At 38.5% G+C, this 15,891-nt stretch overlaps 3 protein-coding genes across 5 annotated transcripts in view; 1 reads left to right on the top strand and 2 right to left on the bottom strand.

Moving 5' to 3' along the window:
- Positions 1-15,891, bottom strand: part of LOC107156063 (protein BEX1-like) — a 133,399-nt gene that overhangs the window by 102,560 nt on the left and 14,948 nt on the right. The window lies entirely within an intron of this gene.
- The window catches only part of Bex3 (brain expressed X-linked 3), a 163,777-nt gene that overhangs the window by 25,723 nt on the left and 122,163 nt on the right, over positions 1-15,891 (top strand). The window lies entirely within an intron of this gene.
- On the bottom strand, positions 12,615-15,772 carry Tceal5 (transcription elongation factor A like 5). The gene is made up of 3 exons (XM_015502115.2): positions 15,659-15,772; positions 14,180-14,244; positions 12,615-13,495 (listed from the first exon to the last, which is right to left on the bottom strand). The coding sequence occupies exon 3, from the start codon at positions 13,466-13,468 to the stop codon at positions 12,863-12,865; it is 606 nt and encodes a 201-aa protein (XP_015357601.1). The 5' UTR covers positions 13,469-13,495; positions 14,180-14,244; positions 15,659-15,772; the 3' UTR covers positions 12,615-12,862.

Consider the following 15,891-nt stretch of genomic DNA (forward strand, 5'->3'; position numbering starts at 1 on the left):
AGAGAGAGAGAGAGAATTTTTAATATTTATTTTTTAGTTATCGGCAGACACAACATCTTTGTTTGTATGTGGTGCTGAGGATCGAACCCCGGGCCGCACGCATGCCAGGCGAGCGCGCTACCGCTTGAGCCACATCCCCAGCCCCCCCTTTGAATATTTTTATGGTGTGTTCTGTTTTAAGCAATCAGCATATTTTAAAAAGAATACCTCATACGCAATATCTAACACAATATGGAGAATTTAATTCAATAAGTCTTTTTATACCTCTGTTTTTATTTATTTATATGTGGTGCTGAGGATTGAACCCAGGGCCTCCCACACACTAGGCGATCGCTCTACCGCTGAGCCACAAAGCAGCCTCACTTCAATCAATCTTTAAAACTACAAAAAGAGTTTTCTAATGGCTACTAATTAAATGATAGCATTTACAACATAGTGATGTGTTAGAACTCTTAAAAATCCTACTAAAAGAGCATCTTGTAAAAATTGACTCCCAAATTAATCTGTGGAAGGAGACCTTGTTTTATCTTGTTAGCAACTTAATATAGGTAATCCACTACTTTCTATTTCTGGCTGAAATCAAGTTCTCAACTGTTAAGTGTCTGAACTTTCCATTGATGACTTCTGGGAGCTTCCACTTGTGTTTCACATGAAAGCTTCAGACAGACCTCCTCTCCTCCTGTCCTCTGTAGGATCCAATGCCTTTGATAATTAGATAAGGCCACTACTGCTCATCTTAGCCTCCTTTCTACTGAATGAACTTTTTTTGGAACTCAAATGTTTGTTGGAGAAAATGCTGTTGTTGAGAAAGAAATGTTTGTAGGCAAATAACTCTCATAGTGAAACATTGAGAAAGGAGAGAGTTCCCTATATCTCACCATTGATTCTGAGGCTGTTAAACCAGTGGAAATTTTATTCATTCATTCATTGATCTCTTGAGATACTCTGATATTATTCACTATGCTCTGTTTTAAAAAAGAACTATCAACATGCATAATTGTTATGATAAGAAAGCAGAGATAACATCATTGCTGTAAAAAATAGTTTTTGTTCAAAGAAGAAATCAATTTCCCTGCAATCCAGAATTCATTGGTACCTGGAGATGTGGTGGTGCCTCAAATGACAATCTGATCATAGAGCCAGCTGGAGAGCCAAGAGGAGGGCGGGGTGGTCTCTTGTCTTGGGTGATCAGAGCAGGGTACCTCAGCCCAAAATACAACCCACCAAGGAGAACTAAAAGGTTGGAAAAATAAATATTTTGCTGGATTAATGTTTTATAACTTACATTTAAGCATGAAGAATTTATTGCACAATTGAAAGATAAAATTTCTATTATTTGATGGAGAGTTTTTAATATAAGCACATCCCCAATGACCCACCTCCTCCAGCTTTACCCTACCTGTCTAAAGTTAATCCCTATCAGTGAATTAATGCATTTCTTAGGTTGAGGTTCTTACCACCCAATCATTTCCACTTTAAACTTTCTTGCATTGTCTTGCACATAAGCATTTGGAGGACACCTAATATATAAACAATAACTGTAGGTTTGGACTATTTAAAATAGCCATTGGCCATATCCAGGTGAATGATCTTAAAAAAATCATTTCTGTAATACTTATTATCTCTTCCATATAATTCTTCCCACTGTATAAACTCCCAGCTGAATGATTCACACATTGTGGATGATTCTGGCAAGGACTTTCTAGTCATTCAGGGCATAATGCTTAAGAATTACTGTGAACCTGAAGTGCTATATCATAACCACTGCAGTTTCAAATGTCCATGGATTGATCTGCTTAGACTTTTAATATGTAATCTTATGCTCAAGATCCACCTCAGCCACATTCTATATATTTATTTTAAAAATTCTTGAGATTGCTTTGCTTAAAGTTTGAGATCCTAATCTACATACAGAGTCTTGCTGGGTTAATAGGAAGCATGCCTCAGCTGTGCCATACTTGGGCCAGGCAACTTTTTCCTGCGACAGAAGCATATATGAGGGAGAAAGAGCATGGTTGCTGTGGTTGAGTGCTTTTAAAGAATTATATTTATATCAGAAAGAAAGCCTCTTGATTCTGCTTTAGCTCCCCATGACACATGATCTTTATGTTTACAAATCCTAACACCTTCACTTTATTTTATTGGCTTCCTACTTTGTATCCCTCACTAGACTGGAAGTGCCATAAGTACAAAAACCACATGTGATTCAACTTTGTGATATTTGAATGTCAAGATGGTGGAGATAATTAAAATTTCCATTAATATGGGAATAGTTAAATAAATTATCCATACTGTGAAAAATTTTCAGATTATAAAATAAAATGAAATAGTGTGCATATAGTGAAATGGAATTATATTAAAGCTATATTTTTGAGTGAAAACATTGCTTAGAGAATGGTTCCAACACACATATAACACACAGAGACACACACACACACATTCAACTAGTTTAAGTAGTTTCAATTTTTCTGGTATAAACATAGATTAATTTTATATTTTCTAATAATGACTGTCAACTGTGTTCTGACAAGTCTCCCCTTTCACACTGAATAATGGATTTATTTAGTGACATTTCAGTTTGTTACATCAACTAGTTAGTCATTTTCATTCATTAAGAGAGTTTTATTTTGGGTTCTTAAAACCCAAGCTTGTCTATTTTTTAAACTTTTTATTTTGAAATAATTTTAGTTTTAAGGAACAGCACAGTGTCCATTATACCCCATACCTAGCTTTGCCTAATAATTATGATACATTTATAAAAGCTAAGAAATTGATATTTGTGCAATGCCATTAACTAAATATCTTATTCTGTTCTAGGATTCAATCTAGCATATAATGTTGCATTTATTTAGCATGTCTTTTTAGTCTTCTCTACTTCCAGGCTTTTCTTATTTTCTATTCCCTTGATACATTTTAAGAGTGAAGTATTTTATACATTGTCCCTCAATTTAGGTTTTCTGATGTTTTCTCATGATTAGATTAGGAGAACACCAGAGAGTGAAATGTCCTTTTTATAATAAGGTCAGAGTTCTATGATATGTTACACAACTTAGCAGTGGTGATGTTAACTTTGATCACTTAGTTCATGTTATCTGTTGGATTTCTCCACATTTCAAGTTACTTTTCAAGTTCCCCTGTTCATACTCTATTTGTTAGAAGCAATACTGGAGCAGAGGAAAATTAAAATCTGACTCCTAGAAGGAGGAGTAGCAAATAATTTATGGATATGTTTGAAACAACTACAACCACAATAATTACAAAAAATATATTTGGGAGCAGGTAATTTGAGACTATGCAAATATCCTCAGAATTTTCCTGCAGCTGTTACTTCTGTAGTGTCTTGATGGTGCTTTTTAATATTCCCTGTCCGTCTACATTTAATATTCAAATTATTTCTATAAAGAAGGATTTTCCTTATGAAAGTTCTTAAGTACCTCATTTATATATTGATATGATTATTTGTTTCTATCAGTATGATTCATGTATCTTTAATTCTTTGGGTTATAACCTAACACTAGCATTATTTGTTGTTATTCATCAAATTGTTACAGCTTTAGCATTCAGAGCTCTTTCAGATTCCCATCCCTTTTCTGTTTCCTTGTTTTCTGGCACTACAAAATGTTTCATCTTGTGCTCATATTTTCCTTTTCCCAATGTTGTAACTAGCCATTTCTCCAGACAGTCCTGATTATTTTTATCAGATAATTATATTTAGTAATTAATATCTGGGTGCTGAGTGTGTTGGTTGTTACTGTGTGTCATTGATTCTAGCAGTTCTCAAAAGCTGCAGCAAGGAGATGCCTGCCTGTATGTATACTAAACTGTATATACACACATACCTGAATTGATTTTATATACACATATGCATGAGTTCTTACTGACACATTAACTCAAATCCATCACCACAGGTATTCATTTAGTTTCTTACCTCTTGCTCATTTTAGCTTCTACCTCTGATAATAAGAAACTTGGTTCTCAATATCTAACTTATTTACTTACTTCTAATAGTTTAATAAGTAGTTTAAGTTTAAATAGTTTAAGTATGGTGAGCATATACTCCTGTGAGAAACCACTTGGCACTCTTCCCCACTCCTACTCCCAATAGTCTTTTTTACATTTCTATATATCAGCCATTTCATAATATCATATAAAAGTAATCATAAAATACTTGTCCTTTTGAGTCTGGCTTCTTTCACTTAGAAAATTACATTTGAGATGCATACAAGATGCAGTGTTTGTTCATTTAGTTACTGAGTAGTGTTCCACTCTTAAACATGGACCAGAGTTTGTTTATAGAACATCTGGAATGTTTCCATTTTGGGACAATTATGAAAAAAAAACTGCTGTAAACACTTCTGTACAGGTTTTGTGTAAACTTAAGTTTTACATTCACTTGGGTAAATAAATAAGATAGCTGGGTTGCATGTTAATTGTATATTTAACTTTATAAGAAATTGCCAAAATATCCACAAAGCTGACTGTGATATTTTGCATTTCCACAAACTATGAATTAGAATTCCTTTTGCTCCACAATCTCACCAGCATTTATTGTTGTTTCATTTTGGGTTTTTGTTTGTCTGTTCATTTTATGCCATTCTACTTAGTGTGGAGTAGCATCCAATTGTGGTTGTAATATGTATTTCCCTCATTACTAATGATGATGTGTATCTTTTCGTGTGCTTATTTGTTGTCTGCATATATTCTCTGATGAAATTTCTGTTCATGTTTTACCTTCCCCCATTCATTTTTGGGAATTGTTTTTCCATTTTGGGATATTAAGTGTTATTTATGTCTCCTGAATTAAAGTCCTTTATCATGTATGTAATTTGCAAATATTTTCTTCCAGCCTGTTACTTGTATTTTCATTCTCATAACAATGTCTCTCATAGAGTGAAAGCTCTTAATTTTTATGATACTCAATTTTTCAAGTTTCTAGCTTTTGATATTGTATCTAAAACCATCAGCATTCCTAAGGTCATACAGATTTTCTCCTAGTTTTTAGAAATGTTATGATTTTACATTTAGTTCTATGATATATTTGGTTACTTTTATGCAAGATATTTGGTATGATTTAAAGTTTTTTTGTTGTCATTGTTTTTACAGATGGATGTATTGTTGTGTCAGTGCTTGTTTCACCAGATAATTCTTTCTCTATTGAATTCTTTGTGCACTTGTCAAATATCAGTAGACTATATTTGTGTGTGTTTATTTCTGAGCTTTCTAATCTGTTTAATTGATCTATGTATCTACTATTTCTCTGTTACTACACTGTATTGGTTAATGTGGCATTATAGAAGGTCTTGAAATTGGGTAGTGAATGCCCTCCAACTTTGTTCTTTTATTCAGAATGTTTGGTTGTTCTAGTTTCTTTGACTTTTTATTTCAATTTTACAACTAGCTGATTGGTATCTATAAGAAAACTTATTTTTATTTTCATTGGGATGTACACCAAACTGACATCTTAAAAATGCTGACTCTTCCAATTTATGGACCCGAAATGTTGCCCTTTTAAAATGTCTTATTTGATTTCTTCAGTGTTTGTTTTAAGCAAATAGACCCTGTGCATATTTTGTTAGTTTTACACCTAAGTGATCAATTTTTTATGCTATTGTAAATGGTATTTTGAAGATTTCAAATTTGAATTGTTCCTTTTTTGTTATATAGCAATTCAGTAGACAAGTTGACCGTGTAACCTTGGTAAACTCACTTATTATTCCAGTTATTTTAGTGATGTCTGCTTTCTCCACCTCTTTGCTGTGTGAAGCCTCTTATGTTGTTCTTCATAGGGCACAGTCTTGGGTATGATCACAGTCAATTTGTGGTTTTGCAATCCTGTCTTTGACCGTGTCTCTCTAGAAACACCCGGCTGTTAAGCTCCACTAATTGCCAGTTGATTGCTTTATTATTTTCAACAGTGCACTCAGGCACAGAATGCTCCACAAATGCTGTGCAGATGTGCAGATTTGTGGAATTAAGTCTGGACTCCTTTTCAGAGACAGTTTTTTAAATCAGTGTTTGACATTTGTTTTGGCCCCAGGAGAAGTCTATGTAGCTCTGTCTTTCCCTGGTTCTCTCTGGTAAATTACCCAGCATAACTTTTAGTGAAATTTTCTAGTAAATCTACTGACCTCTTAATTACTTTTCACCACAACCTCCATTTTTTTACATTTTATTGGTGCATTATAATTTTACATAATGTTTGGTTTGTTGTTAGATGTTCATACATATACACAATATAACAAGATAATTTGATCAATATCACTTCCCAACACTTACCCCCTTCTTCCCCTTCTCCCTCCTCCTGATCTCTTTCCTCTTCTGATCTGCCTTTGATTTTCATTAAATCCCAGCACCCCCTCACAACTTTCTTTTCCTTTTTCCTCTCTAGCTTCCACATGTGAGAGAAAACATACACCCTTTGACCTTCTAAGTTTGGCTTAATTTGCTTAACATTATGTTCTTGTGATCCATCCATTTTCCTGCAGATGACACAATTTCATTTTTTATTTATGGCTTAATAAAACTCCATTATGCATATATACCACATTTTCTTTATCCATTCCCATTCTTCTATTGATGGACACTTCACCTGGTTCTGTAGTTTGTGAATTGTGCTGCTATAAACGTGGGTGTGCTTGTATCATTATAATATGATGACTTTAATTATTTAGAATAAATACCAAGGAGTGGTCTAGCTGGGTCATATGGTAGTTCCATACTTACCCTTTTAAGGAACCCCCATACTGATTTTCATGGTGATTGTACTAATTTACAATCTCACCAACAGTGTAGAAGTTTTCCTTTTTCTCCACATTTCTCCAGCATTTATTATTGTTTCTATTCTTCATGACTGCCATTTGGACTGGTGTGAGATGAAATCTCAGTGCAGTTTTTGATTTGCATTTCCCTAATTTCATTTTTAATAGCAGTTTTACCCTTTGACTTCTCCACAATGTATGGCAAATGAAGTCAGTTCTTTTGAAAAGAAATTTTGAGCTCTCTGGTTGAAAGCCTATTTCTCCCTCAGCAAAATGTTTGATCCAAAAAAGCTCTGGATCTAAGGATAGGGACAGTGGCACAATTTTCTCTGAGTGATACTCCTGCTTTAGAAACAGGGTACTTGATGTGGGGGTGATCTTCCCAGCTTGTGCCTCCCAGGCAACTGGAGGCCCCTATATTCTCAGCACTCTGTGCTAATGGTAAAGCATCTTTCTAATGAGTAGGGACTTGGCAGAAGGGAGTCCTTACCACTCAGACAAACTTACTCAAAACCTGGCCTCTGTAACAGATAATTCAAGGTAGGATGAGAAGTTCTGTCTTCTGGAAATATACTATGATTGATCTTTCAGTAGTGAGATTGGGGGCGGGGAGATAGAACACTCTTCTTGGTGGCACCCTGCTGGAGTGTTTTCATCATGCTGAGACAGGAGGGGAAAGGGAAATAGAGAGTCTTATTTATAATGCCACATATTCTCATTGTTCCTATTAAATTTTAGTAGATTTTCTTGAAGAAATGTTTCCTCATTTGCTGTGTGCCCTTAGGACAACTGCCAAAGACTTTAAATGGTTGTATTTAAAATACATGAGGATATCTGGGAATCCACTACCCAGTGGATTTGCTTTGCCAGAGTGGAGCAATGATCATGAGTTTACACTCTCTGATAGCTCCAAGATCTCTGCCATATCTGATTCTGCTTCTGATGATTGCTTTGTCTCTTCATAATGTTTTTTATTTTCTTGCCTTTTTGTATATCTCATAATTTTTACTTGAAATCTGGATGGGTATAAGGCAGTAATTACTGAGGTAAATGGATTTTATTCCTGGGTATGTTCACATCTTTCCTTCTGATAAACTTTTAATTATGGATATTTGCTTTAATTTAGTCAGAATTTGTGAAGCATTTGATGTTCTTTTCCCATTCACCTTTAGTTTTTCCCACTTGGCTTTGTTTTCCCCTTGTGCTACTCCCCGGGGCGGGGGGGGGGGGTTTATCTCTTGCTGTCCTCTGCAGGCATTTTTACTCAATATTTGTTAGCATGGTGTTGGAGAACAGGAAGAACATTCTCTTATGTTCTGTTCAGGTGTCCAGTTTAAGCAGGCATCGGGAACATGAGTTTTGGTGGTATAGCATCACAGACTCTTGCTATAGTGGATTGTAGTATATAAGGAGTTGGGGCCTCTTCTCTGGAACATATCTCTCCTTATTACAAAAGCATTTCTTAGGTTTGGGAGGGGAATGAGGGAGAAGTAAAGTTGATATCTCCTGTTTATATGGTCTTTCTTAGCAACATTGGCCATCATCTATTGTCTCAACATGAATGGGTGATTGGTTCAATAGTCTTCAAGGACAGTAACTCTTGTCATTATTAGTCATAAAACTGTACATTTCTCCTGCCCTAAAGAGGACTGGACATACATTTGGGGTAGGTAGAAGGTTTTTGTCAAGATGGAAATAAAACTCCATCATATAAAAATTTAAAGTACTTGTCCTGTCAAAATCCATTTGCAATCTGGCTTTGACCAGACAATGTGTGGTTAAGGTTGGAGGGTTGAACTGTTCTCTCAGGGTCAAGGGAACCAGCCACCAGAACAGTTAGGGTAGAGATGCAGTTGGGAAAATAAACCTAACCTTCCTTGCTTAGACTCCAAAAAGGACCTGAGTATCATCACATGGGTATGTTTTGGGGTTTTCATGGTGACTTCAGTTCTTTGTCTGCTTCAAGGAGTGTTTCTGATGTTCAAGTCACCCCAGGCCCAAAAGTATGAGACCTTAGGCAAAGGGAAGCCTCTCTGCAGGAATATGCAGTCTTACAGCTCAAGAGAAAAGAGGTGTTACCACCTTTCTGAACACCCACACTCACTGCAGACACAGCTCATAATTTGAGGGTCAGTGCAGCTGAGCTGTGAATTGGTGTGAAAATCCATTTTTTAGGCATTGATGGTGGAGGAAGCAGTGTCATTGTGCCATTGTTCTTTGTCATCTGAGCTAACTACCATTTTCTGACATCCTAAAGGACTGATTGGACAATAAAGTACAGAAAAAAATTATTTTTTTCAAACTCATCACTTTTATTGTAACCAATGTGACTTCAGATAAAATTTAAATTCTTGGGCTTATGAAAGAAAACTGGTTAAAGGTTATCTAGAGCCAAATAAACCTGGATTTCAATCTGGGCTCTTCCCTTTACCATTATGTATAAATCAGTTATCTCTTTGAGCCTCAATTCAGTCACCTATATAGAGGGCATAATAATACCTCTCTTGAAATTGCTTGTCAGAACTCAAGGAGCTAAAAATATGCAGAACTGGGATGTGAACAGTAGTGATTTATGTCATTCTTAGACCACAGTGTAAAATATGAGTGTGAGATCTCTAGGGATTCTTTTGCTCTGCTGCACTGGCATCATAATTAGTCTGGATCTCTGAGGTGCTCCAGAGTTTTTCTATCCCTAAATTTCATAAAGTTTGAAGAATAAACCTTTGTCATATTAGGCTACTGAGTCTTTGGAGTTGTTAGCTACCTTAGTGTAAGCTTAGATGAATCCAAGTATCAACAAATGATCACACAATTCAACAATTCCATATATATATGGAATTGTTGAATTGTGTGATCATTTGTTGATACTTGGATTCATCTAAGCTTACACTAAGGTAGCTAACAACTCCAAAGACTCAGTAGCCTAATATGACAAAGGTTTATTCTTCAAACTTTATGAAATTTAGGGATAGAAAAACTCTGGAGCACCTCAGAGATCCAGACTAATTATGATGCCAGTGCAGCAGAGCAAAAGAATCCCTAGAGATCTCACACTCATATTTTACACTGTGGTCTAAGAATGACATAAATCACTACTGTTCACATCCCAGTTCTGCATATTTTTAGCTCCTTGAGTTCTGACAAGCAATTTCAAGAGAGGTATTATTATGCCCTCTATATAGGTGACTGAATTGAGGCTCAAAGAGATAACTGATTTATACATAATGGTAAAGGGAAGAGCCCAGATTGAAATCCAGGTTTATTTGGCTCTAGATAACCTTTAACCAGTTTTCTTTCATAAGCCCAAGAATTTAAATTTTATCTGAAGTCACATTGGTTACAATAAAAGTGATGAGTTTGAAAAAAATAATTTTTTTCTGTACTTTATTGTCCAATCAGTCCTTTAGGATGTCAGAAAATGGTAGTTAGCTCAGATGACAAAGAACAATGGCACAATGACACTGCTTCCTCCACCATCAATGCCTAAAAAATGGATTTTCACACCAATTCACAGCTCAGCTGCACTGACCCTCAAATTATGAGCTGTGTCTGCAGTGAGTGTGGGTGTTCAGAAAGGTGGTAACACCTCTTTTCTCTTGAGCTGTAAGACTGCATATTCCTGCAGAGAGGCTTCCCTTTGCCTAAGGTCTCATACTTTTGGGCCTGGGGTGACTTGAACATCAGAAACACTCCTTGAAGCAGACAAAGAACTGAAGTCACCATGAAAACCCCAAAACATACCCATGTGATGATACTCAGGTCCTTTTTGGAGTCTAAGCAAGGAAGGTTAGGTTTATTTTCCCAACTGCATCTCTACCCTAACTGTTCTGGTGGCTGGTTCCCTTGACCCTGAGAGAACAGTTCAACCCTCCAACCTTAACCACACATTGTCTGGTCAAAGCCAGATTGCAAATGGATTTTGACAGGACAAGTACTTTAAATTTTTATATGATGGAGTTTTATTTCCATCTTGACAAAAACCTTCTACCTACCCCAAATGTATGTCCAGTCCTCTTTAGGGCAGGAGAAATGTACAGTTTTATGACTAATAATGACAAGAGTTACTGTCCTTGAAGACTATTGAACCAATCACCCATTCATGTTGAGACAATAGATGATGGCCAATGTTGCTAAGAAAGACCATATAAACAGGAGATATCAACTTTACTTCTCCCTCATTCCCCTCCCAAACCTAAGAAATGCTTTTGTAATAAGGAGAGATATGTTCCAGAGAAGAGGCCCCAACTCCTTATATACTACAATCCACTATAGCAAGAGTCTGTGATGCTATACCACCAAAACTCATGTTCCCGATGCCTGCTTAAACTGGACACCTGAACNTAGTGGAAGACACATACACACACATTGTGGAGACAAATCAGAAGATATTCTGATGCATCGAGTCTAATGTGAAATCCAGGATTCTGCATTTTCAACAAAATAGCTAGAATTCTGATGCAGGTAGTCAGCTAGTAGCTAGCAAATTTTGAAAACCATTACTATATCCAATGTTAAATCATTTAGCAATGAATTGTGGTATACTTCCTCTCCTGCTGTGTTCCTTTTTAAGTGGTGAATTTCAATTGCTAAATAGTGAAATTACAGGGCTGGGGTTGTGGCTCAGTGGTAGAGCACTTGCCTGGCACATATGAGGCACTGGGTTCGATCCTCAGCACCACAAAAATAAATAAATAAATAAAAGTATTCTGTCCATCCACAACTAAAAATATTTTAAAAGAATGAAATTACACACTCAAGGTTATATATTCAATCAAAGGCAGAACTGGGATCTTCTGATTCAGTTGTTAATGTGTTTGTTTATTTGCTTGTTTTGCTGTACTAGGGATCAAACCAAGGGCTTTGAGAATACTACCAGTGAGCTAAACCCCAAGCCCTTTGTATAAATTTAAATTTCCATTATGAAGAGTACAAAATAAGTAATATTAATACTTTGCTTTGAATAGGGCAAGTCTAGTGGGGTAATTATTATAATGCCTGACAAATATTATTCAATGTTTTACAAAGCATTTCTCCACACTTTGTCAAGATTAACTATAAAGTTAAAAGAGGGATGTTATTCCAAGTTTAGATGGTAATATAGTACATTTCAAGTCACCAGGGACTCTAGGGAAAGGAAAGGGGTTTTGTTACCTTGAGGACTCCAGTCCATCACCAGTAGTGGGAGCCTTAGGAGGGAATAGGGTCCTGGAGAAGGGGCACAAAGCCTAGCACATAGGATATTACCCAGGGAAGGATGCACTTACCTCTCAGCTTCCAGGATCTATTGCTAGGTACAGGTGATACCTCCCTCAGCCCTCCCTCAGTTGTTTAATCCAGTGTTGCTAGTGCATGGTAGAAAGTAGGAGCTAACCCAACATAGCTCCTGCACTCAGGACTGCATATGATCTACTCCACAACCCTAGAAATTTTCTCACCATTTCCCAGATAGTTGGATGTCCCTTTTAACAATATATCTTTAGGAACCACCAGGTTTATTACTCTAACATCAAGTCATAAAGGTAATGTGAGTTTTTCCTATCATTTTGTATTCTGAAAACAATTTGAGTGTCTTCCTGCCTTCGTAAACTCAACAAATAATTCTTTTAATTGTCTGGTATACATTGGTTTCCTACTGTTTATTTTTTATTATTTCTTTTATGACAAAAGCAACGTGTGTTTTATAATGGAAAAAATAGATGAGGAAAAAGAATCATCTGCTTTAGTCCCACCACACAGAGAAAATTATTATTATTATTATTATTATTATTAGTCTATTCAGTTGTATAGTTTTCCCTATGCATGGATATATTATGTAACAATATATATTCTTTCAAAAATTGGCTGATACTGCATATATGGTTCTAAAAAACTGTTTTTTATTGTTGTTTTACAATGTACCATGAACATTTCTTCCATGCACATGGGTGAAAATCCTCTACTAAAAGACAGCACTATAGTTAGGTCAAAAGTCTGCTGGTAACAAGAGTGACACCTAAAGGTAAGTATCAGCATAAGGTTAAAGCACATAGCCCGGCAAATGCCTGCCAGGGAAAGCAGGGCTGGCAATATTCTCATCAGAGAAATCATAATTAAAGGCCAAAGAATTAGACAAATGGAACATCTTCTAAGTCCTTCTGGCCCCTACCTCCGCCCCTCACTCCCCTGACACCCCGCTGGCCCCTTGGGTTGAAGGCATCCTGAGCATCTCTTTGCATCCAGTGAAAACTACCCATTTTCTGTTGTTTTTTCCTTAGCTCTTCCTGAGCCCTTGACACATCTGCACATTCTCTCATCATCTCCTCACTGCTCAAATGCCTGTCCTGTAAGTCCTCCTGAGAGTCCTTGGGGGAATCGTCGGTGCCCCTGTCCGTTTTTCTTTTGGCTTTCCGGGGCACATAATCTTCAGCGGGGCGCTTTTCGGCGGCCTGCGGCTCGCTGGCTGGCTTTGCCTGGGATTCTGGCTTGCCCTCCCCTGGTGGCTTGCTCTGACCTTCCGACTTGCCCTGCTTTTCTGCCTTGCCCCCATCTTTCGATTGTCCCTTCTCCTCTGGCTCTCCCTCATCCTCTAGCTTTCCCTCCCTTGCTGGCTTCCCCTCCTCGTCTGGCTTTTCTTCTTCATCTGATTTTCCTTCATCTTCTGTACTCCCTTCATCTTCCGTCTTTCCCTCATTTTCTGGCTTTCCTTCATTTTCTTTGTAGAATTTTTCCATGTTGAGATATTTTCTCCTTTTTCTGTCCTATGATAAAAAGGAGACACTGAATATTGAGGGCCTAGGGAATGAACACAGTCCTGATAGCACTTGCCTTTCTTGAGTTGGGGTCTCCTGAACCTATCCCACCTTCCAGGTGCACTCCCACCCTTACTTTCCATCCTTTCCTTCCCACTTCACACATGTTCACATGAATCAACCTTGCAAAAAATTTTACAGGTGTGTCTCCCTGCAGATAAGGCGGGAAGAAGTATACTGAGAAATGTGTAGGGGAAAGTGGACAGTAATCTTTGCTCTGGCCTTTGCTATACCCATGCCAGTTTTAACTGGGGACTCCCAATATACATAGACCTGAAGGAATCCCTGGAAGTTTTCTTCCCCACCCCTTCAACCCCCCTCTAACCTGCAATTGTAAGATTCTAAAAACTGTAGACAGAACAGAACAATGGCCAGTTATCAGATTTCAGGGCTACTCTGATATCCCGGGACATTACAAAGGCCACAACCTCCTTTCTCTCAATTCCTTATTCTTCCCCTCTATCCTCACTAGCCATAAAGTATCATATTCCCTTAGGGTCTTGACAAAGGTCATGTATTCTGAAACTGCACTCGAGAGGATTGGAGGAAGCATTACAGGCAGTGGCCTCCCCAACTTTTGCTCTAGCTTAAGTAACTCCTATTCCTAGGGGTCCTGGGGCAGGTCCCACTGACCTGCACTTCTTCAGGTCTTTTCTCCTCTTTTCTGGGTTGATGCCCACAACCACAGACCTGAAGACCTATAGAGAGACAGGAGACATATGGTGAACGAGGGACTGAGAGAATGAATGGCAACTGGGACACGGATTCTTTTCAAACTATTTGTCAACCATTTATCCAACTCCTATCACCCTCTACCTTTTCCCTTGCTTTCTCATATTCCCCTTCTACAGTATTCCCCTAAGACTCTTTCTTTATCTATTACTTGGCAGTGAGAACAATTATTTCTGAAGTATTTCAATGTCACTGAATTCCACCCCCCAAAAAAAATCCTATGTCACCTTTTCTTATACTAAAATGAATGGGTTCAGGACGTGATGTTCAGATAAAAAGGAGACACTGAATATTGAGGGCCTAGGGAATGGAACACAGTCCTGATAGAACTTGCCTTTCTTGAGGTAGGGGTCTCCTGAACCTATCCCACCTTCCAGGTGCACTCCCACCCTTACTTTCCATCCTTACTTTCCACTCAGGTGTCTGCATTACAAACATCCCATTTCCCCATCTGTGCACCCAGACATCACAAAGCCCATCACTTCCCTGAAAATGGAGATGACAGAGCAGAGGGCATGGGAGAAATGACCAGAGCAATCCAGTAACCCCCTTCCTCCCCACATACACATTAACACCACATTTTCCTGCAATGCAAGAGACAAATCACTTCCAAACTCAGTAGAATTTTTGTTCCATACTACCTCCTGGCAACCCTCCCTAGTTCAGAAGTGACACCTCTTCAATAGAGGGTTGGATCCTCCCCACTGCAGCACCTCCTCTCCCCCACCACTGACAAACCTCCCTGACCCTGGCCCTTGTGGCCCAGCATTTCTGGCTCCAAAATGGATGGAGGGTGGAGAAGACACAGGAAGAACTTAGGACTGGATGGGTTTCAGGGTCCACCCTCCACATTCCTGGGGTGACAGCCTGTGCCCTCCTCCCACTGCCCTGCAGGGATTAGGCCATTTCCTCAGGTCTTCTCCATGGCCCTCCATCAGATATAGACCAATCACCCACTTTCTAGGAGATGCCAACTGGGATCCATTCTCTACCACTGACCCCTCTGGAGCTCACCATCACCAAACCCTCCATTTCTTGCACCAAATGGGTGGGCATCTGGAAAGGAGTAGAGAGAAAATCCAATCCTGGATCGGCGCAGGTTTTTGCCTTCTGTCATCCCTACCCAGGGGTCCACAGACAGCGATGGATTTGTAGTTATCCCGGGAAGATGACTCCTTCTCACATTTCCTTCTGTCAGAAGCCCAGATTTCTCCAGAGAAATAAAAGATGCTACCCAGATCTATTCTCCAACACTCACACAATTCTCTGCGCCAAAATGAATGGGGGTGGAAAATGGGTAGTGTATAGAAGCAGAAGAGATCCTTTATAGCCTCTGTCAGTTACCATTCCCACCTCAGCGACCCCCCGGCTTGTACCGACCTGCAGGTCTATAGGGCAGTTGCCCGCCTCTGTCCCTCAGTCTGAAGTCTGCCTTCTTCCACGGCAATAGGGAGCTGGTACCTGGAGGAGAGGGACTTCTGCACACGTCGGCTCCTGGTCACGTGACAAAAACGTCATCAGTGGGCTCGGGTCCCTAGTTTCCCTCCCACCAGCAGAAAGTGCGTCAGGAGCCAGCCCTTTCTTCCCTTCACTACCACCCCCCACCCCCGCCC

The sequence above is a fragment of the Marmota marmota genome, unplaced genomic scaffold (genome assembly GCF_001458135.2).
Source record: "Marmota marmota marmota unplaced genomic scaffold, marMar, whole genome shotgun sequence".
In the NCBI taxonomy this organism is placed as follows: Eukaryota; Metazoa; Chordata; class Mammalia; order Rodentia; family Sciuridae; genus Marmota; species Marmota marmota.

What these genes read in the sequence shown, in the direction of transcription:
- Tceal5 (XM_015502115.2), bottom strand. Translation starts at nt 13,468, where the DNA reads ATGGAAAAATTCTACAAAGAAAATGAAGGAAAGCCAGAAAATGAGGGA.